Genomic DNA, 27,119 nt, shown 5'->3' on the forward strand with positions numbered 1-27,119 from the left:
ATCAGTTTCAACATCTACTAATATTAACACTTCTACTATTGATAGTGAATCTTGTATTGCTAATAATAATGTATCGACATCAAAATCTAATAATAATGACACCCCAACAACATCATTATCTCAGAAAGATAATAATAATATAACTAAAAATGTTAGAAAAATTAAAATATAAATTTTTTTAGCAAAAAAAAAAAAATATATATATATATATATAAATAAAACAAAATTTTATATTAATAAATTAATAATTTTTTCTTATTATAGACTCCAACACAGCCATATGTAAAAAGAAATAGAGCAGGAGGATTTCAAAATCCTTATGGTCTTTCAACACCAATACCAGTATCTCAATCAAATCCACTTTTTAATTCAGGAACCTCAACAAATCCTGTCGATGTATTTGCACAGTTAGCCGCCAGCCAAATTAAGACAGCCGGAGATGTTAGTGGTTTGGATTTTAAGAATGATCCAATAAATAATTTTCTTGGTAATTTACCAATACCAAATGATATCAATAAACTAAAAGAAGATGTTGGTGAGGGAAATGGAATCTCAACAACATTAGGAGGTAGTCTCCATGGAATTAGCAAAAATGATCTTGATGAACCATTGGTTAAAAAAATTAAAGGAAGTGATAGTTTGGATATTAATGGTTTACTAGGATTACAAAATAATAGCTTTATGTTAAATAAATTAGAAAGTCAACATAATGTTAATGAAATGCTTGGACAACTTTCTAGTATGAATCCATTTATTTTTGCTGCTGCTGCTATCAACCAATCAAATAATGTTGGTGGTGGAGGAAATTTATTACAACAATTAACTTCACAAAGTAATGATATAACTAAAATTACAACACCTTTTGGTAATGGTCTTGTTTCACCACCTAAACAACCATCTAATCAGAGTACTCCTGGTACAGGGACTTCACAACAACAACAAACTTTTACATCATCAACATCTCAGGGGCATCAAGTAAATGGTATTTGCCAACAACAATCATCATCATCTAATAATAATACCACAACATCAACACCTTCAGGATCAACAAATTTTACATTATCAGATAACTTCTGTATCCAATCACTCATATCAATAGCCAAAGACATGAATATTGCTTTAACATATACCTCCGACAGTACTAACATTGATGAATTTACATTAAGTTGTAAAGGACCATTAAATACACCAAATTTTCTTAAAAAATCAGTTGTTTTGAAAGATTTTCCAGATGAAATAAAAATATATGAAAGGACTGGTGATATGTTAAGTGAATCAGAGGCCTGGAGGAAAACAGAATGGAGTCAAATGCAATGGGCCTTAAGAGGTAAAGTACAAAATATTCTATTCAAATAGATGGTTATTTTTATATGTTAATATGTCTCTTTTTGTCTGGATATATGGGCCAAAATAAAAAAAAAGGAAAACCTGAAATATGTATATTTACGGTATATATTTTTTTTTATATTATTTAACAACAATTAATGATGGGTATTATTATATTAAAAAAAACAAAAATGAAATTCTTAATTATATTAAAAATAATAAACCAATCAGAAAAAGACTGTTTAAGTTGGAGTATATATATATGTTTTATTATCTCTCTCTTTTCTTTTTTTTTTATTGTTAACCAAGAAAGGAAAAAAGAAATTGCTATTGATCTTTATTAATGTTATTATTAAATAATTATATCAAAAAAATAAGACCTATTGTAATATGTTTTTATAATTATTTTAAAATTATTATTATTATTGGAAAATTGTTTGTGTGTTTAAAGTATCTGTGTCTGGGATCAAATATAACTTCTTTTTTTTTTAAATGTTAGGAAGAAAAATTTCCATTAAAAAAGGATCTCTCTCTTTCAAAAAAGAAACTCTCTTTGTGTATATCTATCTATTATATATATATATTTTTTTTTATTGTCACGAAGCAATGATATATAATGTTATTTTTTTAAATTTAATTTTATATACCTACTTATTATTATTTCTCTCTTCTTTTTTGTTATTTTTTTTATCATAATTATTATTGTTTAAAGGAACATTTTTCTTAAATAAGTTCTATAGAAAAAGAACTTTTATAAATAATATATATGTATATATTTATATATATATATATATTTTATGATATCTTTTGATATATACTAAATGTCTTAGAAAAATTTATAATTTTTTGGAGAAAAATTTGTAATAATGAAAAAAAAAGAAGAAACAAAAAGAAGTAATTGTTTGGAATATTTTTTTTATATTATTACATAATTTTAAAAGAGGATCTTTTTGATTATTAAATTTTTTTTTGATAGTTATTACAATATTATTGATAAAATATGTAATTATATTGTTATTGAAAAGACAAAAAATTTTTGAATTTTCTTAATTTATTATATTATATATATATATTACCCTATATACGGTTTATCTTACAAATCGTTTAATAATTTGTCTTCTTTATCAAATTTGTTAATAAAAAATAATTTTCATAATATTTTTTGTTTTTATTTTATTTTTTTTATAAGTATGTATACTTTTTTTTTCTGATATTAATTATATATAAATGCATAGTTGGAAAATAGATTCATATGATATCATTTTTATTTTCAACTTTTAATGAAAAAAAGTAAAACTACTTTTGTTAAAGGATATGATTTTTTTTTTCTTTTAAGAATAAATAAAGTAATAAATAGATTAAATATTATCTTCTTTTATATTTTTTTTTTATTCCTATACCCAAGTATACTTTAATTTCAGGAATTTATTTTAAGGTTGATTAAACAAAATATATATATTTATATGTATTTACTCATATGTAAATAATTTTTTCCTTTAAACATTCTCTCCTTCTCATATTATAGATTTAGGGTTTTTTTTTTGTTCTGATAAAAAAAAAATACATTTTTGTGTGGTGAAAAGTTAGTGTGAATAATTTTTTGTTATTATTAAAAATATGTATAGAAAGTTTGTTTAACTTTTGCTTATTAAGGGCGAATGTACTTTTAATATGTTGTAGATAATGAACAAGTGAAATTGAATGTAAAAAAAAAGATAAAAGAAATAGTTTATTTAATTAATTATTTAAGGGATAGGTATAATTTAAAAAAAAAGAAACAAATTTTTTCAAATAATATTTGATATTTAATTTGAAGTATAGAGATTTGTTTTATAGGTCAAAACATTGTAGACAATGCCTTCCACGAAATCCTAAACAATCGAGGCAACGATTATGTGCTTCCTGAAAGAAAATGTTAATTATACATAAAAAAAAAGTGAAAAATTTAAAATATTTGTAAGATCAATAAAAAAGAATGCATTAAATTTATAGCTTATATTTTTATTACGCTAATAACACTTATTCATTATTATCTTTTAAAACATTTAACACTTATTATATATATATATATCTTTAGCCTTTTTTCATTTATTCATATTATTCAAAGAAATAAAAAAAAACACAACATTAGATAAGAAAAATGTATAGATTTATAAAGGGCATATAAAGTTTAAAAAATAAAACTTACTTTATTAAGAATATTATCACAAAACCAGTGGCATTCTTTAATCCAATGTTTACAAATAGTATTAAAACAATCATTAACCATATTTGCAATCTTTCCCTGAGGTTTTGGTTCCATCATTTCTTGATAACCTTGTCCTACAATTTGAGTTATGATAAATAATAATAACATAAGAATAACTTGAAATGCCTTCTCTTTTATCTTATAATTCATATTTATTTTTTTTTTATTCCAAATATATTTTAGTTGTCCAAGGGAAAAAAAAAAAAGATTGAAATGTTATACTTATTTCCTGTTGATAGAGATAAAAAGTTTATTTATTTTGATAAAAAAATTTTTTTAAACTAAATTTGATTAAAAGAATAAATTAGTTGGAAAGTAAATAAATTTTAATATTAATTAAATAAAAGTTGAATAAAGATAAATTTATAAAAGTTTAATAAGATTTAAACATATTTATAAAATCAGGAATGATAATTATCCTTTAAATATAAAACATTTATAATTATAATTATACATTTTTAATTATCTTATCTTCTTTGACCATTTAATTTTATTATTTAATTGTCAGAAAAGGAACAGGTATATTAGTTGATTGAAGATAAAATCAGGATTTACAATGATTATTGTTAAAATGTGAAAAGAATAATATCAAAAATTTATTTATTGTTTACAATACATAAAAAGATATTTTTATTTTTTTTTTTGATATTATATTTTGTAAAATAATTTTTTATAGGGATAAATAATATTTATTTTAAAACTCTAAATCATCTTCATAATTATATAAATCATCATCATTTAATGTACCTTTAACTTTCATAGCTATTTCAGCTCTTATTTTATCTTCATTTTCATCGAAATCTCTATCAGCATCAAAATCACTATCATCATTTCCATAAATATTTGAATTAGCTTTTAATTGATTGTATATCTCTGATTCAATAACTTCACCATCCTGGGTAATTAAATCATTAGGAAAATTGATAAGATAAGGTTTTTTTGATGAATCTTTTCCATTAAATACCAAGTATCGTGTGTTTTTAAAAGTAGCTCTATCACTAAATGTTAAATCCGAAGATCTAGTAGTACTAATATTTGAAGATGAAGTATTTTTTTTGGCAGATTTATAAATATTATTTTTAACTTCTTGATTATCATTTTTATTTTCATTACATTTCATTGGTAAATTTATTAATGATGATGATCCTTTTATGTTTGATTTTCTTTTTTTAACTTTTTCTGTAACTCTACATTTTGAGGGATTTCTTTTAATTGGTATTAACATATCACTTTCATCAATGTTTGTTCTTCCCTGACGATCCATTTTACCACATATATTATTAATACTATAAAAATTTTTATTTTTTTTGTAATGCCTTATTAATGTAATTTGATGTGGTATATCAATAACACCTACTTTTCTTGTTGACATTCTCCTTGCTGTAATTGGTATACTCATTTTAAGTTGTTTTTTAATTTTAATCATACTTCTTTCATGTTCAAGTTTATCATATGAAATAGATTTTTCATATCCTTCAAATAAAATTTTTGAAATAATTTTAATATCTAATTGATGATCTAACTTTAAATTACTAATCCGATTTCTTATATTTTCTTCATCATCACCATTATCCTCTTTTCCTGGATTTTCAACATTTTTTTTATTTAAAATTATTAATTGTGTTTTTGGAGGTCTTAATACAACAATAGGTAAATGAATTTCATAAGCATATTGTAAACATAAAAGACATGCTAAATCATTTAAAGTATATTCATTTAAAAGAAATATAAATGTTTTACTATTTTTTAACATATCTCTTGCTAATGTAAAACTAAAATTTTCTTTTGTCTTATTTGTACATACAAAAAAATCAGAAGATAAATCATTAGTTATATTATTTAAAGATCTATAAATAAATGATTTTTTTTAATTTCAAATAAATAAAAAAAAAATAATAATAGAAATCTTACTCATTATGCCATCTACCTTGAACGTAACCACAAAGAAAAATTGTTCTATGATCATTAAGATAATTTTCACTGCTAGATGATGTAAGACAATTAGAATTGCCTTCTGTTGAAGACATTTCAGATGGATGGCTATCATCAGAATAATCTAATTTTAATTTTTCATTTATTATTAATTCTGGTGGAATAGACATACTTTGAATATATATTATATATAATAATTATTCTGGACAAAAGTAAAGAAGTATGATAACAACTCTGTAAATATATACATTTATATATTATAAATATTTTTTTATGGTTTCACTAAAATGTAAATATAATAAATATATAATAAAAGTTTTAGAAATTTTGAAAATAAAAATAGGAAATTAAAAGCATATGTTGAAGATTATTATTGTTTCTATAAATATTTTGTTTATATATATATATATATCTTAAAGTAATATTTATAAAAATGGATATCTTAAAGGATAATAAAAAAAAATTAATTATATAAATTGTTTTATAAATCAATTACAAAAATTAAAAATATATAGTATTATAATAATAAATATTATTATAACTCTTATTAATAAAATGATAAGTTATAGAAATTTTATTTTCAAAGATTTATAATAATTTTATAATGTTTAAAAAAAAAAAGTTCTTTGTATAAAAAAGTAATTAAAATACATTAAGTATAATAATAATTTTTTTGCGAATCTCTATAACATTTGTATTTATTCACTGTTAAGCTTTGCTTATAAAAAAAAATTGTTAAATTAAAATTTTATAAAACATACATTAAAATACATAGATTATAACATATTTAAAAAATATTTTTTTTTCTAGAAAGCGTTTATATGTGATAATAATAAAAATAAATTAATACTTCATAAATATCAATTTTGTTAAATTGTATCTAATAGTGATAAAATAAAATAGATTCCTATTTTTAAAAAAAATAAAATAAAAATAAATATAATGTTATATTGAAATACAACAGTACTAAAAAAATAATTATTTATAGTAATTAATTTCTTATTATTGAAGAAAGCTTATCATCTGATGCATGTCCTATTCTTAATAAACTTGGTTGTATAGGTTTTTTAAAAAGTTTATAATAATTTAAAAACATCCTTTTGAAGCTAAATTTTTTTATTTCACTTCCATGTGATGGATGTAAAATATTAATAAAATATGCATATGTCCCTACTTCACATGATATTAATTTACAGTGAAGTATATTCATATAAACTATTGGAAATAGTAATAATAATGTTGTAAATTGTAATGCACCTGATAAAGGATATTTAAAAAATAACATATTTATCCACTCAGATGATGATACAGATATAAATTCTAAAAAAATAAATATTTTTTTTTTCAAATATAAATTATATAACTTACTTTCATAAAAAAAGATTGTTGAAATTATTAATCCAATTAAATTAATAATAAATAAAATAAAAAGCATTAAAACAAAAAAATGATAATTTCTTTTTCCTATACATACTCCTAAAACTTTACAATGATGATCCAAATCAAGAACACAACAATTACATCGTTTACAATGAATTGTTTTATATGGCATATTATGATGGCATACAGTACAATAATTTTTTTCATTTCTATAATATGTTGCTATTGACATAAATAATGACTCTTCAACTACAAGACGTCGAAGTTTTTCTAAAATGAATAAATAAATAGATAAAAAAAATAAAATAAAATAATTTACCCGAAAATTTATCTTTAGGAATGATACCAGGGTCGGTAGTAATAATTCGTATGACAAGATATATAAAAATTCCATAAAAAATCCAAATAATATTTATTAAAAAAGTATTATCTTTATAAAGTTTAGGTAATCTAAAAATAATTATAATAAATTACATAAATAACTTACGTTTCAAATTGAAGAATAAAAACAAATAAAGTCATTAAAAAAATTGATATTAAACTATTTTTATAATAATATGTAAGGATGATTCTTTTATCAAATAATACCCAATAATTTGGTGATCTTCTTATTTTTGGTGTTATAAAACCACCATCATCCTCTTTTTTAATACAACAATTTGGTATAAAAAATTTTTTATAATTAAACCCCATAACTTTTTTATTTACTTTATTTTGCTTAATAAAATTTTTAAACAATTATTTATATTTAACTATATATAAAATTTATGAAATAATTAATTATATAATGCAAAAAAAAAATATTAAACTAAAATTTTAATATTATACTACATCTAAATGCTTTTAGTTTATTTTATTCAAAATTTAAATTAAATATTTAAAACTAAATGTTTTAACATTTATTTATAGATTTAATTTTTTTTTTCTCAGAAACACTTTTTTAATAATTCATAACTATTATTTTTTTTAATTAAAAATAGAAAAGGTTGTTATTATATATTAAAATAATATTTTATTAATCATTATGAAGATATATTATGATATAAAGTTATTAGTAATTATAATGTTATCTTAAAATAATTAGTGTATTTATTTTGATAATTTTAGATATTTTTTTGCAGCTGTTGTTTTATTTTCAATATAATCAATTTCACCATGAACAGATTTACATTTTGGAGAAACTTTTTTTATATTGAAATTCCAATCTGTTATATTATTTAATTGGGATACAATTTCAACAGCTTCATTTAACCTTTTTTTTAAGTTTTCATCAATTTCTTCATTTCTTTTTTGGTCTTGTAATTCGAAATTTATATCAGATTTTTGGTATACTACTTTTTTTTGAGATTGTTGTTTTGTATCTTTGTTAAGATTGATGTTTGCTGTCTTAATAATTAGTGATGTATCTGATTTACTTGGTGAAACATTAAATGATGTTCTCATTGCTACTTTATTGATATCATTTTTCTTTGAAAAATAAAATCTACATTTCCAAAGTAAGATAAATAATAAACTGATTATTATTAATAATAGTATGTTATAATAAATATATGGATTAACAAAAAATTTTATACAATTTTCAACAACATTATCAATGATATAGAAAATATTTGTTTTTTTATTAGCAATTTTATTAGTAGAAGATAATAGCTCATCCTTTAACAAATTACCTGCTTCAATAATTTTATCTCCAGTCTTTGTAGCTATTTTCTTAGCACAAGATTTAGTTTTTGTATACAATGTTTTTTCTTCATCAACTTTTATCCATTTTTGAAGAGTTGTCACAAGTTTACAAATAAAATATAAATAATTTCTTTCCAAAAATGAACCATTAAATTGACAAGAAATCATTATATTACTATTTAATAGATAAAATAAAATAAAAAATAAGGTTAAAAAATAAATAAAAGATAAAATTTAATTTCCATATTTTTCTATTAAATTTAAATTAAATATTAAAAAAAAATACTAATGAAATATCTTTATTTTAATCAGCAATAATAGTATATTTATGGTAAAAAAAAAAACACTATAACAATTACATCTAAAAAAAGTACAACCATTTAGTTTTTCCACTTTTTCCCGCAGAATCTTTTTTTATGAAAGACAAGCAGCCATTAGCAAACTTCTGAATATTTTCATTACTATTTTTAGAAAAAGATACTGCTTTCTCAGCATATTCTTTTGCTTTTTCATTTTCACCTGTCTCATATAATGTTCTTGCATAATTACAATAAAATTCAACTATTAAATCATTATTGTTTGTTAAATTGATAACTCTATTAATACCAATTTCTAAATATTTTCTAGCTAAAGTATAATATTTTTTTCTCATACAATCTGAACTAAAATTATTTAAAATATTAATTAAATGAAAACTTGTTGATCCATAAATTGTATAAGCTATTTTCAATGATTCATCCATACATTCTTCAGCTTCTGTTAATCTACTTTCATCACGATAATTTATCTAAAATATTTACAAATAAGATGAAATAAAAATTTAATTTTTTACCAAAAAATGTGCATAAGTGTTTAAACTATAACCATATAAAGCTAATGGATCTGAAAATTCAAAAGATCGAGCATCAACAATATTATTTTCTTGTGCATAAGCACCATGAGAAACTAAATATTTTTTAAGATGCTCATCAACATTAGCCATTTGTTTTTTTATACAATGTTTATATCCTAATTCAGCAGAGTCAATATCACCTTCATCAGCATAGACAGTTGCTAATTTAATAGATGTCAATATAAAAGCAGGATGATTATCAGTATATTTATGAAATTCTATGTAACGTTGAAGAGTTATCTTATAATATTCATTAGCTTTTTCATTGTTATTCATTTTATAATAAACATCACCAAGCTCAGAATAAATTCTTGTAACTAATTTTTCATCTTTTATTTCAAAAGCCAATTTTACTGCTTCTTCCAAGATTTCTATTGCTTCATCAAATTTACCATCTTGTGTACAAAACCAAGCTTTTTTGACCAATTCACGTATAGGATCATCATTTATAGGAAGTTTTTCAATTCCAAAAAAACTTTTTAATGTCATGAGTATTGATGCATATAAAACTACATTTCCCGAAAACTTTGAGTTTACCTTTTCATCGTCATTTTTGTTATAACTACCTCCTTGATTATTAGTACATTGAGTATTTACTGAGAAGGAAGATAACATTCTTGTATGATATAAACCCGTTGTAAAAATTCTACGTAAATTACTAATTCTTCTAATCATTCTTTATAAAAAAAAATATTTGATTAAAAAAAATTTTTTTGGATATATAAATAAAAAGATATTATTAAAGCACATACTTATTTTTTTTAGTAAAAATATATCTTAAAGAAATTTATCTATATAAAAACTATGTTAAAAATATATACATTATTAATCTAATCGTGGAGCAAAACTCGATCCACAAGAACAACCCTTTTCAGCAATTGGATTTTTAACTATTTTAAAAGATGTCCGTAATAATTCTGAAACATAATCTACTGTTGCACCTTTTAAATATTCCATACTAATCTATAATAATATATTAATAAATAAAAAAAATCTTTTAATCTTACATCATCTACAACAACTTTAGCATCATTATCACCAAAAACTAAATCTTGATTTTTATTAAGAATATTATCAAATCTAAATTTATATTCAAATCCCGAACATCCACCACCTTGAACTTCTATACGTAAAAATTCATCTTTTTTTAAAACTTTTTTTAGCCTATCAATACAATTAGTTGTTAGTATCAAATCATTTTTTAACGTTGAGCAGAATTTTGCAACAATTCTTGTTCTAAAACAATTATTTCTTATTAAATTCTTTCCTATGGGAATCATGCTACACAAGATAAAATAAATAATAAAAAAAATGCCTAAAAAGAGATATTCATATAAGATAGTAACTTTATGTCAAAACAAAATAAAGATATATTTATAAAAAATATTTATTATAACAATATTTTTTTAAATATAAAAACATTATTCCTAGAAACAGTATTCATAATAACTTCAAAAATTTTTCTAAAACAACATAACTATTACTTATTTTTTTTGTTTAATATTTTTTAACACAAAAGTATTACTCTCTTCAAAAGGAATTACATTAACAGTTAATTTATAAAGATCTTCTGTAATCTGTGATCCATACTCCTTCTTAATTTCTGGTATTGTCATATCAAGATCAACCTTCTCCCGACTGAATAAAACTTTGCCATCAAACATTGCTTTTATTAGGCAAAATGATCTATCTATTTCAAAATATACCTAAAAAAAATTTTTTTTAATTATTATTAATATATTTCACCACAATTTACATTTCTTCCTGGATGCCAATTGAATCGTTTTTGAACAATTAATAATTCATCTTTTAAGACTGTCTCACCATTCTGTCTATATACACCTTGAAATGGTATATTTGCTGGTGGCCGCAATAATGTTCTGATAGATGTAAATATTAAATTCTTTGTAGGCACTGATACCATTTTAGAAGTCATATTTATATATTATAAAAAAAATACAATAACTATAAATATTTCTTTTTTCTTACTTTAAGAAAGTGAATAATGAATTTAGAAAATGATAATGTTGCAAGATATACTAATGGTAAACGATATTCCAATTAAAATAAATTGTTTTGTAAGATTTTTATACTTCTAGAAAATAATATATTTTATTTTTATTTATATATATTATTATAAATTATGTTAAGGAATGTTGGAAAATTATTAAAGTACGTTTAATAACAAATGTTATCATTATATTTTTTTTAGTTTCAATAAAAAATTAATAAATCCAATAATAAAGAGATCATTCAATAAGGATGCATCTTATGAAAAATTAGGATTATTTAAAGAATTTTTTGATGAGCCAAAAAATTGGGATCTTGAAGATATACCTAGGTCTAGAAGACCAGGAAGAGAATGGACTATTGATGAGTTGCGGCTTAAAAGCAACACTGATCTTCATAAATTATGGTATGTTTTGTTAAAAGAAAGAAACATGCTATTAACTATGAAACATGCATATACTTCTACAAATAGGCCATTTCCTAATGATGAAAGAAATGATCGTGTTAAAATGGTAATTTTCTAATTATTTTTTAATTAATTAATTTTTAAATCTTAAGAGTATGGAAAATATTGAAGAAGTTATCAGTGAAAGAAATAATGCTTTTTATGAATTAGAGACAGGATTACCAGCAACTCCAAGAAAAAGACGTGTTACAAGTTTTCTTGGTTTTACATATGAAAAACAAGTTGAAGAACATGCTTTACCAAATGAAATTACAAAACAAAAGGAATATGAAATTCCTTATCTGGATGAGGATGCTTATATTATGCAAAAATTATGGAATGAAAAGAAGTATTGGCAAGATATTGAATTAGGTAACATGAAAGTTTTGGAAGATCAAAAGAATGAGAGTCAAGTAAAATATTTGAGAAGTTTAAGAAAAACATATAATGATATATCTCAAGTTAAAGGATTAAGATATAAATAATTGCTGTTAAACTTTTTAAACTACGCTTGTTAAGTTGACATGTATTTAATAAATAGTTGTTTTTTTTTTATTAAATTTTGACATTTCAATTGTCTTTAAAAAGTTAAGATTACCACTTCCTTTAAGATAAAGTATTAGATAAAAGTTTTTTAACCTAATACTTTATATAAAAAATTTTTACCCTTATCCAAATATTTAAAAGCAAACTATTGAAATATTTAAAAATAGTTAGACTTCATTACTCTATAATTCTTTTATGATGTTCCTTTTTGAATATTCAATTAATATGTATAAAAATAATATTATGATTTTCTCTTAATATTATAGTTAATTTTTATATTCATGAAAGTGAATCATTTTAAAATTAATTATGGCATTTAATTTCTATTTCATCCCGTGAAGGTAATAAAAATTGTATGGTAAATATGGATAACATGATTTTTTTATCTAATAAAATTTTAAAGATATTATTTTAAGATATCTTAATAATTTGTTTTAATGGTTGTTTATACTTTAAAAGTACATATATATTTGGTTGAAAATTTTTTTTTTATGATCAAAAAACTTTTGTCAACTTGATGTTTATCTTTTTTTTTATATTATAATTGATTTGATTAAAAAGAAGAAAATCTTTATTGTTTATTGTATTTAATTTTTTTTTATTCTTTTTAAAAATAACTTCCAGGTAAAAATAATTGTAATATAAAAAAAGTGAAAATAATTAAAACTTTAACTACTAGTCATAACATTTGAGACTATTAATATTTTAAAAGTTAATTATTTTCTAACTTTTATTATCACTTGAAGTGGTTATTAATAGTTATGAGTGGAAAATATATTTACATGATGGATGTAATAAAGAAGGATTATTATTCAATAACTACAATTTCATCAAACCAATAAGTGACACAAATTTTTTACTTCCTCATTCTTACTTGTTTATCATAAAAATATTATTTTACCCCAGAACTTGTAAAGGTGAAAATGACTGAGTACAAAATAAAGTACAGTAAATTTAAATATACATAGGAAAAAAAAAATAATTTTCTACACTTAATTAAAATAAAAAAATAGTTAATAATTAAAATATTAAACAAATTTTTTTTTTATAAAATAAAAGATTGAAAAGACAAATATGAAAACTATTGATAAAAAGAAAATTTTAGTAGGTATACTTTTGAATGTAAAAAAAAAAGAAAAAGATTTTAATAAAGTTGTAAAAAAAAAAGACAAATACTACAAAATGTTTAACTTTTATTACCATAAAATAATTTTAATATATGAATTTATTAATTTTTAATTAAAAATGAAAGTTTATTAATAATCTTTAATTAAAAGAAAAATAATTAAATAGAAAGATAAAAATTAATTATAATATATATTATAAGGAGAGGGTATAAAAATCATTTAAAATGTATTAAAAATTGTTAATATTAATTAATATAAATGACGGTATATCTATATTTATGTATATGAAATATTTTAAATTATACATATTAAATTGGTGTATGTCTATTAATAGAGAAAGGAAGAAAAAAAAAATTATTTTTTTTTTGAGTTTTCTAAATAAAATTTTATTATTATAATTATTTTGAAAATCCCTTAATGCACAAAAATCATACTTGTTTAGGTTTATTTTTAATGAATGATATAGGAAAAAAAAAATTTTTTTTGACAATTTATAATCAAAATTGATGTTAATTTTTTTTTTAGGTTAAATATTTTAATGAAGTATATAAATAAAGGAGGTATAATATATAAGAAAATGATAATTTTAATTTTTTTTAATAATAATTTCTTGATTCTTTTATTTCTTTATTATGTAATAATAATACCATTGAGAATGATGGAAAAAAATAATTGGTTTTGTTGTATTAAAATAAATTAAATATATTATTTTCATGAATATATTTCCTTGTAAAATATTAGTAATATTTTAGTTTTTGTAATTAAATTAAAAATAAAAAAAAAAATTTTGTTGAAAAGAATTTTGTTATTTTTTTTTTAATTTTATGTAAAAAAAAATATTTTTATTTATAAAAATATTACTCATTGTTTTATTTTTATTTTTAATAAAATTTATTTAGGAAGAGGATAGATTTATCAGGTTGTTTCCTTAATAATCATTTTTAAGTGTTAAGTATTAAAATTAATGAGTTAATGGTAAAAAAGAATTGGATATATTATTATAAACGATATTAAAATGCTATATAAGAAAATGTCTCAAAAAAAAAAATGCAAGAAGGGTAATGAAAAGTAAAAAAAAATGTCATTAAAGATTAGAAAAGGATTTTTTTTTTAAATCTAATGATACATAATTTTAAGGAAGATAACAAGTTTCCTGATATATATTGTATTTTTAATTATGATAACTCATATCATTAATTGAATTTCAACACTCTCCTATTAAGATAAAAATTTCAATTCAAATGTCCTCTTTCAGGAAGGAAAAGTAAAAAAAAAAAAGTAACATAAAAAAAATCTATTCTTACTATAAATATTTTGTTTTATCATAAAAAAAAAATTAGAAGAAAATGAAGGAGAAAATATTTTTGATAAAATATCTTATTTTTTTAATAAATATACATCTTTTATCTTTTTTTTTATCATTAAAAGTATAAGGATAGTCAAAATATAAATGCTGTTTATTATTATACTTAATTCATCCTGTCGACTTTTTGGTTCCTTTACATATAACAAGATATATCTTTTTTAAAAACCTTATCATTTTAAAATATTTTTAACCACCATATTTGTAAAGAGATGATAATAATATATATATATCCTATTTACGAGGGAGGATAGTGATATACACGTTAATAATGATAAAAGAAAAAAAAATAATGATACTTCCAAAAATATAATTGCTTCATATTTATATACATGTATATACTATTTTAACTATTCATATATTACATAATGCATTAAGAATAAAAAAATGAAGATTATATTACTTAATAAAGTAAAAACTTATGGCATTATTATATTTATATTTCATTAATAATTCAAAATTCCTACTTAATAATACCACCTTCAAGTGTTATATCATATTTGTTTTATGGAATGAAAAATTTTATTTATAAGTATATATTATATATTTCAAATATAGTATATATTTTATATATATATGTGGTATTTGAAAGTGAAATTAATTAGTTATTATGAATACAAATTATTTAATTACTCAAGAAAGCATTCAAACTTATTTTATTAATCTTTCTTAAGTACCCATTTTTTTATTAATAACATAGAAAATTTTTTTTTTTTATTATTGTTTCTCTTCTCTCTTTCATGACCTTTTCTTCTATTTGAGTTTTATTTACTAATAAATAAAAAAGTTTTTTTTTTTATTTTATTAATTTTATGTAACTTTTTATCTTTCCATCCTTCTGAAGGAGGAAAAGAAGTAATTTTATAAGGAGTACCAAAACAGCCATTTTTTTTTTACTACCAAAGATAGTTTCATTCATTAATATACTCTTAGATTGTTTAATAGGAAAAGCAAACAACCATTGGCGTTTTAATTGCACTTACCCCTCCTTATAAACATAATATAATGATATGGAAACCTTTAAACAAAGCTTTTTAATATAAATAGAATCTCTAATTAGGTTCTTTTGAATAAGGAACGAATTCTTTCTCATTTTTTTTTTCTCTTTTTTAATTTACTTTTCTTTTAATCTTCTTTGATATATTTATTACTATTTTATATTTTTGTTTTTTTTTTAACTCTTCTAAGTTATTCCACCTCCAATATATATATATTTTTTTTCTTTTACCAAAAAAAAAACCACATTATCAAAAGGTTTATTAATGATATGTTATATGAATTCATTGTATTTTTCATATAATAAATAAAAAAATTTTTTTTTATCAATTTTTACTAGTATATTAATAATAAATAATTTTAACTTAATTACCAAAAGATTTTGTTTAAAAAAAATTTATTCTAATTGTAGTAGGGAACCTTCACTCAAAATGTATTAAATTTATCAAGGGACATCAAAAAAAAAAAGAAAGAATATCAAATTTTATTATTTAAAAAAAAAAAGTTTATTAATAATAAGCTATATTATATATACTTACAGGAAGCTAATTTGTTTTTTTTTTTTTAATTTAATCTTATATACCTTATAGATACCATTTTTAGTGAATTCCTTGTATGAAACAATAATAAGGACATATCAATAGTTATCTTTATATTAACAATATTCTTTTAAGATATATATTTATATTTTATTTTTAAAATACTTTTAGTAATAATATTATTTATTCTCAAATAGTCAATTTGTTGAAATATCTTTAATCTTAAATATAGATGTTTATTTTAGATGTCTTGAAAAAAATATGTATTGAACTACTACTATTTTTTTTTTTTATTCTGGACCTTCAATTTAGATTTCTTTTTTTGATAAAAATAATATATACTTTTTTTTTAATCCTATAATTTATTTATTTTATAACATTTTAAAGAATGAAATATTTATTTAATTACAGTATAAGATAATTTAAAAAAAAAAAATAAAATAAATTTTATATTAAATATTAAATATTAAAAAAAATAGTAAATTGTGTAATTTGATAAAACAGGTACAAAAAAAAGGGGACGTTTATTATTTTAATTTTCTTTTAATAATGTACTTATTCTTATATTTTATTTAATGAATGTATATGTTTATTTATTTTATTTAACCTATTACTTTAATGGATAGATGGGGGTGGAATTTAATAAGACAATGAGGGAAAGATTATAAAAATTTCCTTGAAGGAAACGACAATTTTTTAACAAAATATAAAAATTTTTATATATACATCATTAAAGATAAATAATTTTAAATACATATTTTTAATGTTAGCATATTATGATAAAAATAAATTTTATAATATTATTTTTATTTTATTTTTTTTATTATTTTAGAATTAGATGCCTAGATATAATCAGAAGACGTCTGTTACCTCTTCGATAACCTCCAGAAAATATTCAACTCCAACAGGAGGAATAAATTCTAAATCTGGTGCTTATAGAAAAAATAGTAAATATCAATCAACAAGTATAAGTAGGAAGATGTCTGCTCCAGTTCAAAAGGTAAATTATAATATAAAATGATTATCATTTTTATTTTTAGCAAAGAGACGAAAAAAGAAAGTTATCTTCAACAAAGTCATCCCAAAGCCACAAAACATCAACTATATCATCTAATAGTAGACAAACTCAGGCATCAAAAAATTGTTGTGGATCTCTTTCATATGCCTTATATGATATAGGACAAGAATCTAATACAGTTCTTGAATTTATTTCACATTGTTTATCATCAATGTTTCCTCATAAAATTATGACATTCATCTACATAATTCTTCTAATATTTTCATCACTCTCTGCATACTTTGGATTATTGTACATAAATAAATGCCCTATTAAACCAGAAATATCAATATACCTTTTAACTAATGGCATTTTATCAATCCTTCAACTTTCTCTTTTTTTAATGCACCATCGTCGACGGTATCATGATGATTTTGAAGATCCTAGTGAAAATACAACATTTTCTCATTATAATAATACTTCAACATTAAGTCAAAGAAGAAGTTACTCTGCTGGTACATCAACAAAATTAATAGTTTACTTAATATGGATCCTCCTCCTGGGATCATTTATCATTGGTAATGTTGTTGTATTAAGTGTCTATAGACCACCAGCAAAGCAAAATGAAAGAAGTCTTGATCCAACAAACTGGTGTAATGAATATGTTTATAATTGGGCACTCATACAAATATTTTTTATTCATTCTATTATCATTTTAAGTATTATTCTTATTATTGTACTTTTTATACTTTCTATTAAGTTTATGCTTATGAGTACCACTGATGTAACAGTAGAAGGTGGGGGTACCGGTGATGTTTTAAATCAATGGGTTTAAATATCTTCAAAAAAAAAAAATTAAAAAAATTTTTTTTTGAAATATTATATGTTTAAATATTTATCTATTTTAATGGTTTTATTTATTATAAAAAAAAATATTAATCTTTTGTTTCTTTTTTTTTGGGTGGGTCAAAATAAATTATAAATATTTAAAAAAATGATAGTTAGGAAAAGAGTATTTATTAACGGTAAATTAAAAGTTAAATTATTTTATTTTAAAATGAAAATAAAAAGTATATTTTTAATTGTATTAATTTTTATTGGTTTAATTGGTGTTTTAACAAAAAGTGTTACTGTTAAGTTATCAATTAATAAAATTAGTGAAACTGATAATTGGGGACCACCAGAAACAAGTGGAATGAATTATTTTCACGTGTCAAATACCAATGAATTTTCAGTTGTTAAAAAAATAACACCTGCTGAGAATGAGATATTACAAGAAACTTGTGGTTATGTTAAGAGAAACCATTTAGAACCAGATGAAATACCGGAAGACGAGGATATTAATATTTTATCTAAAAGAAATATATTTAATGGTACTGATTTTGAAAGAAGAGGTGGTTTTAATGCTATTGCATATGCTAAAGGTAAAGTTCCTGAAGGAACTGCTCCATGGGCTGTTGCTATAGGAATGAGATAGTTAGTTGTTTTTTTTTTTCTTCAAATATAATTTTTGTTAAATTTTTTTTATAGTTCTGCATCTTGTACGGGATCAATAATATCACCATATCATGTTTTAACAGCAGCACATTGTTTATTTAAATATAAAATGGCTACCACAAATTGTGTTGGAGAAAAAATAATTAATTTAGATATTAATACAAGAATATATTATGGTGGTACATGTTTAAAAAAATCAGTTGATATGTTATGTAAAACGGCTACTGTTAAAGAAAAAAGAATTAGACGAGTAAGTTATAATTATGTATATCATCTTAATCTTTGTGGTTATGGTTCTGATGTTGCTATAATAGAAGTAGAATCACCATTTAAATTTGATGAAATGACACAACCAATATGCCTACCATCACCATTATTTGATGAGAAAGTTAATATAGGTCCAAAGGAAATAATTCATAATCTTGGTTTTGGTAAAACGGAATTAAATATGACATCAGTATATTTAAGAAGAGGAAAAAGTTTGTTATGTGATGAAAATGCAGAATCTAATAATGTAAAAACTGTTTTTAGTAATGGAATTTTATGTATGAGATCTTGTAACACCAGTGATAATATTGATTGTTTTGGATTTGATAATATGAGAACTGGTATTTGTAAAGGTGATTCTGGTGGACCTGATTATATAAGAATGAATAATGTTACCAATCCAAATGACCAAAGATATATGATTATTGGTATTCATTCTTCTGGTAATGAATGTACACCAGAAGATTTGAAAGCAAAAGTTTATCACAATTCTGTTAAAGTTTCTTATCATGTAAAAGAAATTTGTTGGTTAACAGGAATCTGTCCAGAATCTAAAAAGAATCAATAACAATGATTCTTCTTTTTACTTTAAAAGTCTCGTTATTTTAAAATTAAAATGCAATTTCATATATTTTTTTTTACTAATTAGTTTAAAAATAATAATTAACAGTAAAATGTACAAGGATTAAGTTCTTATAACTAAAGTAAAGATTAAAAAATAAAATTTAATACTATATTTTAAATAATTATTTTCGAATGTATTAACATTTCAATTTTAAATAATAATTTTATATATGTGATATTTTAATATTAATATATTTTCCACAAGGATTATTCTTGCAAAACTTAAAGCTTGAATAACCATTTCTTGAAATAAATGATTTTCATTTAACAGTTAAAAAACAAGAGTGAGAAAGATTTTTAAATTAATAAATATATTTTAAAATTTTGTCAAATATTAAGTGTTTTTTAAACACTAAAAGCATATACTGATTTTAATTTATTACTTTACTGATAGTTACACTTTAATGCTATCAATAGACTATATATTTATAGAAAAAAAATTGTTAATAAAAAAGTTATAATTAATCAATTTTATAATTTTTAACTATTTTAAAAAAATTTAATAACCTAAATAAAATATGCATATTTTAACATTTATAATTATAAGACACATTTTTATAAAAATTTTTAATTTTAAAAATTTTAATTATTAATAATCATATGAAAGTTAACATAAAAAAGATAAAAAAAAGACATCAAATAAAATGAATTTTAAGTTATTATAAAAGTTACTAAAATATAATTATGTCATTGATATTAATTATTTATAAAGGAATTAGAAATTTCAAATTAAGTATAACTTTTTCCAATGACAATATATTTTATAAATTTTATAGTCATTCTTAAAAATTTAATTAATACTATCTATAGTTTGGAAAAAATTTAACAAGCTTTTATAAAGGGATCTTAAAAAATAAGAATTAAATTTTTATAAAAAAAAAATATTAAAATACAAAAGATATCATTATTATTGTATATATAATTTTTTACTGATTACCATGTTTTTTCATCTATATTCTTTGAACTACCTCTCTTGTGATATCATCTTTATTTACGTACAAAAAAATAATTATATCCAATTAATGAAAACATTTTTACAAGAAAAATACATTAAAGTTACAAAAATTATATTTTTCAAATATATTTATAGATTTAATATGATTATTTAAAAAATTATTTAATCATATTAAGGATACCTGTAAGAAATATTTAAATAATTAATTTAACACATAATTATCTTTCATTTACAAAAAAAAATTAATTTTGTATCTAAGTATGAAAAAAAGTAAGTAATTTTTACTTATATATAATTTTGTTAAAATTAATTATTTTAAATAAAAATTTTAACATTGAAGCAATCACATTTTCTTTACAAATAAAATATAATATTGTTTCTAAAATATAAAAAAAAAAAAATAAAGCTATATGTAATAAAAATCTAATAAGATATTATGATATTCTTTAAATGTAATTATTTAACTTTAAAATATTGGTAATAACTTAAAATTTCAACATAAATAAAATTACAATTTTTATTAAATGTTAAAATAAAATTTTATTCATTTTAAATATGTAACTAAATTAATTAGATAATATTTACAAATATTTCTGTTATATATTATTATCACTTAAAACTTATTTAAACTTTTTTTAGAAGTATTTTTCAAATAAATTTTATCACATTAAACTCAAATATTATGGATATTATTAATTTGGAAGTAAAACATATAGTAGCTGTTTTTGGATTTTTATCCATTGGAACAAGTTTAGTGATGATATTTGTACAAATTTTTATGTTAATTGTAAGTTTTTTTTTTAATTTTAATTATTTACGATTTTTTTTTATCAAAGGCATTATTTAAAGATACCAAATTAATAAAGAATAATTATGTATATCTTATAATAGGAAGTATAGGATTTGTTGAATTAATTCAACAAATAATAATGTTAATAGGTGGTATATATTTTGTAGTATTTGTCAAACCATCATTTATTATAGAAAGAATATTAGGTGCTATAATGGGAAGTTGTTACTTATTTATTGCTGTTCTCCAATTATATTTATCTTTAACAAGAGTAAATATATTTTTTCGGTTTTCATCAGCAAAAGATAAGATAAATAAAGATATTCTGATTAAAAGTATACTAATCTTGTCAACAATATATATTTGCTTCCTTATTTTTTATTCATCAAATACATTTAGAATTGATATTAATTTAAATGAATGTGGTTGGATTTTTCGAGATGATGAAGAAAATTATAGAAGATATTCACATATTGATTCTATTGTATATTTATTATTAAATTTGTTAACATTAGTAGCATTTATTGCTGTTATTGTTAAAATTAATATTAGCAAATCAAAGACAACAACATATAATGATAAAAAAATTTGGGAAACACGTCTTTTAGAATTAAGATTATCATTTCAAGCTATAACTCATTTTGTCTATACAGCTATTCTTCATTTCTTTTTTGTTTTGACTAAAACATCATACCCAACATATACAAATTTTTTAAGAATACTAAATTTAATTTGGACTTTATCAGTAGGCTGTAATACTATACTTAATCTTATTTTTGTTAGGTAAAAAATTAATAATTTTTAAACAAATCTATTATATATAATTTTTTTTCAGAAATATTAGAAATCTTTTTTTAAAATCAACTTTTTGTTTGAAAAATAATAAGAAAAAGAGTAGAAAAGTTAAAAATGTAGTTATGAAAAATTTTAAAATAGCAAGAATTAATATTTGCCATCAAAATAGTTGTATGAAAATATTGCCAACAGAAAGTTAAATAATGTTTCAATTTTGAAAAACAACTTGGTAAAAGTTTTACTCATGTCCAATTAATGTATAATAATCAAGAAAAAATTTCTTTTTGAGAATTGTTGAAATAAAAAAAAAATAGTAAATTTTTATAAGAAGTTGAAATAAATCAATCACTCTAGAAATTTATGCAGCGACTCATTATAGTGTAGATTACTTTTTAAATGTTGACAACAATATTTATATAAAAAGACTATGAAACGAAATGTAGAAGAATAATTTATACTTAAAAAAAAAGTAAATTTACATTTATATGATAAATGTTATTTCTTAAGATAAACAAAAAATTGTAAGAAAAATTTAAATAATTATGAATCATATACTTTCATTATTAATATAGAAAAAAAAAGAATTAAATTTTTACTTATGAAATATAATAAATATCATTACAATCAACAATTAAATCATTTAACGTACAATTAATCCTATATTCAAATTCAAGATGAGCTTTATCATTAAGATAATTAATATCAGAAAAAATACATAATCCAACCATCTCAAGTTTAGATAATAAACTATTTTCTTTTGTATTTTTGATAGCTGACACAAAAGATGTTGTATTGCCAATTGTTGAGGAACTAATACGAATAGAAGTTAAACATTTATTTCCTAATGGTTCTATTCCATTACAATGTAAGTACCAATCACGTAAAACAAGACGTTCACAATCAAGTTTATTTTTAATCATAATATCTCTTAAACCATCAAGTGGAAAAATTGGTCTATCAAAATCTGTACAAATTATTTTTAATTGTTGAATCTTAAGATTATTTAATTCTCCTAATTGTGCTAGTATTGGTCCTGCCTTATCTGCATGTAACTCAATATTAATTTCAACACTTTTGTGTCTATTTATAAACATTAATAATAAAGTTGAAATATTATGTATTTGAGATTGTTTAACATGTGCTTGAAATGTAAGAAAATGTATATTCTTTAAATATAATTAAATTAATAGTAATAATAAAAAATTTATTTTTATTACTTACCGTAAATAGACGATCTTCAATTTCTTTTAATTTTTCAATATCAGTTGTTTCACAATTTGTCACAACAATCCATAAATTTTCTGTATTTGGAAAATATTTATATTTTCCTTCCTTATGAAGAAGATGAACATTCTGAATATTTGTAAAAAAACTTAAGTCAGCTGTAACTTTTTCTAATGAATTTTGTGATCTTCTTAATATTCCAGCAATAAATTCATATGAATTTTTTCGGCATGTTATTGTAAGTCTTTTTAATGCTGGTTGTTGAATTATTTGTACTTTACAATTTGATAACTTTAAAAATTATATAAAAATTTTAAGTATCAAAATACTTACTTGTTCAATAACAACTTCATGAATATCTTTTTTCATTGTTTTTAAAACTAAATTTTGCCATCTTTTACAAACCAATTCACAATTTAACAAATCTTCATACAATAAATAAGAAAATATATGTTTTAAAATGATATCAGGTAAATTTGGGATAATAATATAACGTTTACTCATTTTATTCTATTTGAAATAGAACCTAAAAATAAATGATTTAAATAATATTTTTAAAAAATAAAATATTATATTAAAAGGAGTAATTTAAATTACCAACTTTGCTAAAATACTTAAAAAAGTTTATAAAAAAAAAAGTCTTAAAAATGATACAAGTGTGTTAACCACTTCTAGTCAAATGAAATAAAATAAAGAGAAATGTTAATAATTGTGAGGATAAAGAAAAGATAAATATACTAAACAATAGGTTAAGCTTAAAACTTGACTTGATTTATGAGAATATAAATATACACAATTAAATTTTATTATATCTTATGACAATATATCAAAATCTAGATTTCATTAATCATTATAAATGTAAAATAAGGAAGAAAAAAAGTCAAAAAAAAAAAAAATAGTTAATAAAAGTAATAATCAGTGCAAGTGAAGAAAAAGTATTATTATTCTATTGCAATGAATCTTATTTATTCTTAAAATATCCAAAAAAATTTGGAAAAATTTTAAATCGATTATTGTTTGAATTATAAGCATATGAGAAGCATAATATTTTTTTTTCTAAAAATATTCTTAAATAAACAAAAAAAAAGCATTGTTTCGGTTTTCTTCTATTATAATATTCGAAAAATCATAACAATTCATAAAAACGTATTAAATAAATTGAATAATATATATAATAGAAAGTGAAAAGTGATAGTTTTTTTTTGTATGTCAATCATAAAAATTGTAATTAAATATATTTAATCAAAAAATTAATTTTTATATAAAAAAATTTTTTTAATATATAATAATAAAGTATTATAGAAAAATTTGATTAACTAAATAATCATATCAATAAAATAAAATTTTATAGTATTTTTATTAAAGTTCTTTATTGCATTTCTTTTTATTTTTTAAATATATATAAAATTGCAAATAATTATGACAAATAAAACTTTGCCAACATTCGAAAATATTTTTTTAAAATATGTAAATATATTGTTTTTATTTTTGTTTCTCTTTTTTTTTGCCCACTACAAGTTAAATATACATATATTATATTAACTAATATTTATCAGTAGTTTCAGTTACATTTGGTTCAACTTTGACTGGAGCAACTTTAGATGATTTGGATGAGAATGTCTCTAGTGTCCATGATGCTGGTGCAGAAGATGCAAAGATGCAAAAGAATGCATTTGTCGATAAAAGAATTGCACCATGAATACATAAAACTATTGTCCATGTTTCTAAAAAAAAAAGTTTATTTTTTTTAATTAAATTATAAATTATCTTACCTGGTGTATTTTCAGGAGCTATCAATTCGTTAAGAAGTGGTGTAAGTAACATACAAACACAATTGAGAAAAGAAATATTTGCCATAGTAAAATGACTGTGTTGTTTAGATACTTGTTGTGAACTTTTGAAAAAACCACCTGAATTGAATCCGAGGATACATGTAGAGGCTATCAATACAATAAGACATCCACTTTTATTTACAACTGGATTCATAAAACCTAATGTTATAAATAGTACACCCATACCTCCCATTGATAATGAATTGTAAATACGTAATTTTGTACCATCAGAAATAAATTTAATTTTATCTGAAGATTGTCCAGCAACAATTTTAATGAAAAACATAATAACTGGTGAGATAGCTGATGCTACACCTGTCTGTTCAATTGGTAAATGAAGAACTGCATTTATGTATGTTGGCATAAATTGTAATGATAGTTGTGTACCCATAAAATTACCAAAAGCTGCAACTAGAATAGCCCATATTGCTGGATCTCTGTACATTGCTGCAACAGGAACTTTCTTTGAAACTTTTTGTTTACCAGGTCCTGAATAAATAGAACCTTTTCCAAACATCATTTTAACAAGTTCTTTTCTATTTACTAAAGGATGTTTAGTTGGTGAATTTCTATGATATAAGAAAAAGATTGTAAAAAGTATTATTGATACAATACCATGAAGATAATAAACAGCTGTCCATCCTAAACTACTTGTACAAAGTTCTCCAGAAATTGGCATTGTAAATATTGGGGCAACTTGAAGAAACGAAGATAAAATAGCAATAAAGATACCATTTTGTTTAATCGTAGACCAATGTGAAGTTATAGATCCCATAACAGGTAAACATGCAGAAAAACCCATACCTTGAACAATTCTAATAAAAACAAATGAATAAAATCCAAGATTAGCTGCAAAAGGTACAAATAATGTTGCTATAGCTGACATAAAACCTAATACTGAAAATATAAGACGTGATCCAAATTTATTAAGAAGTATTGTCATTGGAAAAACAGCTATAAGTGCTCCAACTGCTACAGCCATAAAAAGAGCTGATTTTTGGGCTGATGTATAATCAAGATGAGGTGAATATCCATTAAGAAGAGATGGATCTAAAAAGAATAATATAAAATTAGATAAAAATTTTTTTTACCCATATCAGGAGTGTAATTTTCAGGTTTCTCTCCAGCCATACAAATAACAGTAAAATTAAATGTCAAAATATTTGAAAGAATAGAAGAAAGGCATAATGTTGAAATAATCATTATTGTAAATCTAATTTGGTTACCAAAAATGCAATTATTTCCTTTATCGTCATCTTCATCATCATCATCATTATTATTTTTCCTTTTCCTACTACTTTTACCACCGAAATCAATTGAAATATTATTTGAAGAAATAGTAATTTTATTATCATTTTTTGATAAATTATTAATTGAAACGCTTGAAAGGTTATCATCTTTTGAAGTCTGAAAAAAAAAATATTAGTATTATTATAATAATAAAAATATACACAAACTTCTTGAGGGTTATTAGCTACTGGTAAATTTTTTCTGATGTAATCACCAGTCTCTGGATCCATATTTTGCATCATGATGATTTTTTAAATATTTTCTTCAATAACAAATAAAATAAAGAAAAATTCTAGAAAAAAATAATAAAAATTAATAATTATTAATCATAATTAATAAAATATTTTGTTACCTTAAATGT

The 27,119-nt window shown here is 20.7% G+C and overlaps 12 protein-coding genes across 12 annotated transcripts; 5 read left to right on the top strand and 7 right to left on the bottom strand.

Annotated features, from left to right (window-relative positions):
• Nucleotides 1–681: 681 nt before the first annotated feature.
• SRAE_2000044100 (Hypothetical protein) lies at nucleotides 682–1,356 on the top strand (the record flags this gene model as incomplete). The annotated part of the gene is made up of 1 exon (XM_024651271.1): nucleotides 682–1,356. The coding sequence occupies one exon, from the start codon at nucleotides 682–684 to the stop codon at nucleotides 1,354–1,356; it is 675 nt and encodes a 224-aa protein (XP_024504965.1).
• A 1,800-nt stretch (nucleotides 1,357–3,156) lies between these two features.
• On the bottom strand, nucleotides 3,157–3,724 carry SRAE_2000044200 (Hypothetical protein; the record flags this gene model as incomplete). The annotated part of the gene is made up of 2 exons (XM_024651272.1): nucleotides 3,157–3,228; nucleotides 3,515–3,724. 2 exons carry the CDS (start codon nucleotides 3,722–3,724, stop codon nucleotides 3,157–3,159), a joined length of 282 nt encoding a protein of 93 aa, XP_024504966.1.
• Nucleotides 3,725–4,268: 544 nt separating this feature from the next.
• Nucleotides 4,269–5,676, bottom strand: SRAE_2000044300 (Hypothetical protein; the record flags this gene model as incomplete). The annotated part of the gene is made up of 2 exons (XM_024651273.1): nucleotides 4,269–5,421; nucleotides 5,486–5,676. 2 exons carry the CDS (start codon nucleotides 5,674–5,676, stop codon nucleotides 4,269–4,271), a joined length of 1,344 nt encoding a protein of 447 aa, XP_024504967.1.
• An 821-nt stretch (nucleotides 5,677–6,497) lies between these two features.
• Nucleotides 6,498–7,579, bottom strand: SRAE_2000044400 (Palmitoyltransferase; the record flags this gene model as incomplete). Its single annotated transcript, XM_024651275.1, has 4 exons — nucleotides 6,498–6,826; nucleotides 6,875–7,156; nucleotides 7,206–7,336; nucleotides 7,374–7,579. The coding sequence occupies 4 exons, from the start codon at nucleotides 7,577–7,579 to the stop codon at nucleotides 6,498–6,500; spliced, it is 948 nt and encodes a 315-aa protein (XP_024504968.1).
• Nucleotides 7,580–7,975: 396 nt separating this feature from the next.
• On the bottom strand, nucleotides 7,976–10,136 carry SRAE_2000044500 (Tetratricopeptide-like helical domain and Tetratricopeptide repeat-containing domain and Tetratricopeptide repeat-containing protein; the record flags this gene model as incomplete). The annotated part of the gene is made up of 4 exons (XM_024651276.1): nucleotides 7,976–8,334; nucleotides 8,557–8,744; nucleotides 9,013–9,356; nucleotides 9,402–10,136. 4 exons carry the CDS (start codon nucleotides 10,134–10,136, stop codon nucleotides 7,976–7,978), a joined length of 1,626 nt encoding a protein of 541 aa, XP_024504969.1.
• A 150-nt stretch (nucleotides 10,137–10,286) lies between these two features.
• On the bottom strand, nucleotides 10,287–11,397 carry SRAE_2000044600 (FeS cluster biogenesis domain and Ribosomal protein L27 family and FeS cluster insertion protein family-containing protein; the record flags this gene model as incomplete). Its single annotated transcript, XM_024651277.1, has 4 exons — nucleotides 10,287–10,424; nucleotides 10,469–10,584; nucleotides 10,987–11,167; nucleotides 11,218–11,397. The coding sequence occupies 4 exons, from the start codon at nucleotides 11,395–11,397 to the stop codon at nucleotides 10,287–10,289; spliced, it is 615 nt and encodes a 204-aa protein (XP_024504970.1).
• Nucleotides 11,398–11,604: 207 nt separating this feature from the next.
• Nucleotides 11,605–12,401, top strand: SRAE_2000044700 (39S ribosomal protein L47, mitochondrial; the record flags this gene model as incomplete). Its single annotated transcript, XM_024651278.1, has 4 exons — nucleotides 11,605–11,633; nucleotides 11,674–11,877; nucleotides 11,944–11,983; nucleotides 12,030–12,401. 4 exons carry the CDS (start codon nucleotides 11,605–11,607, stop codon nucleotides 12,399–12,401), a joined length of 645 nt encoding a protein of 214 aa, XP_024504971.1.
• A 4,924-nt stretch (nucleotides 12,402–17,325) lies between these two features.
• On the top strand, nucleotides 17,326–18,319 carry SRAE_2000044800 (Hypothetical protein; the record flags this gene model as incomplete). The annotated part of the gene is made up of 2 exons (XM_024651279.1): nucleotides 17,326–17,487; nucleotides 17,528–18,319. 2 exons carry the CDS (start codon nucleotides 17,326–17,328, stop codon nucleotides 18,317–18,319), a joined length of 954 nt encoding a protein of 317 aa, XP_024504972.1.
• A 222-nt stretch (nucleotides 18,320–18,541) lies between these two features.
• On the top strand, nucleotides 18,542–19,816 carry SRAE_2000044900 (Peptidase S1 domain and Peptidase S1A, chymotrypsin-type family and Trypsin-like cysteine/serine peptidase domain-containing protein; the record flags this gene model as incomplete). Its single annotated transcript, XM_024651280.1, has 2 exons — nucleotides 18,542–18,960; nucleotides 19,015–19,816. The coding sequence occupies 2 exons, from the start codon at nucleotides 18,542–18,544 to the stop codon at nucleotides 19,814–19,816; spliced, it is 1,221 nt and encodes a 406-aa protein (XP_024504973.1).
• Nucleotides 19,817–21,509: 1,693 nt separating this feature from the next.
• On the top strand, nucleotides 21,510–22,612 carry SRAE_2000045000 (Hypothetical protein; the record flags this gene model as incomplete). The annotated part of the gene is made up of 3 exons (XM_024651281.1): nucleotides 21,510–21,614; nucleotides 21,664–22,400; nucleotides 22,453–22,612. The coding sequence occupies 3 exons, from the start codon at nucleotides 21,510–21,512 to the stop codon at nucleotides 22,610–22,612; spliced, it is 1,002 nt and encodes a 333-aa protein (XP_024504974.1).
• Nucleotides 22,613–23,008: 396 nt separating this feature from the next.
• On the bottom strand, nucleotides 23,009–24,140 carry SRAE_2000045110 (F-box domain-containing protein; the record flags this gene model as incomplete). The annotated part of the gene is made up of 3 exons (XM_024651282.1): nucleotides 23,009–23,578; nucleotides 23,634–23,927; nucleotides 23,970–24,140. The coding sequence occupies 3 exons, from the start codon at nucleotides 24,138–24,140 to the stop codon at nucleotides 23,009–23,011; spliced, it is 1,035 nt and encodes a 344-aa protein (XP_024504975.1).
• A 1,038-nt stretch (nucleotides 24,141–25,178) lies between these two features.
• Nucleotides 25,179–26,988, bottom strand: SRAE_2000045210 (Major facilitator superfamily and Major facilitator superfamily domain, general substrate transporter and Major facilitator superfamily domain-containing protein; the record flags this gene model as incomplete). Its single annotated transcript, XM_024651283.1, has 4 exons — nucleotides 25,179–25,360; nucleotides 25,409–26,518; nucleotides 26,560–26,875; nucleotides 26,926–26,988. 4 exons carry the CDS (start codon nucleotides 26,986–26,988, stop codon nucleotides 25,179–25,181), a joined length of 1,671 nt encoding a protein of 556 aa, XP_024504976.1.
• Between the last annotated feature and the right edge of the window lie 131 nt (nucleotides 26,989–27,119).

Source organism: Strongyloides ratti (assembly GCF_001040885.1).
Source record: "Strongyloides ratti genome assembly S_ratti_ED321, chromosome : 2".
Classification (NCBI taxonomy): Eukaryota; Metazoa; Nematoda; class Chromadorea; order Rhabditida; family Strongyloididae; genus Strongyloides; species Strongyloides ratti.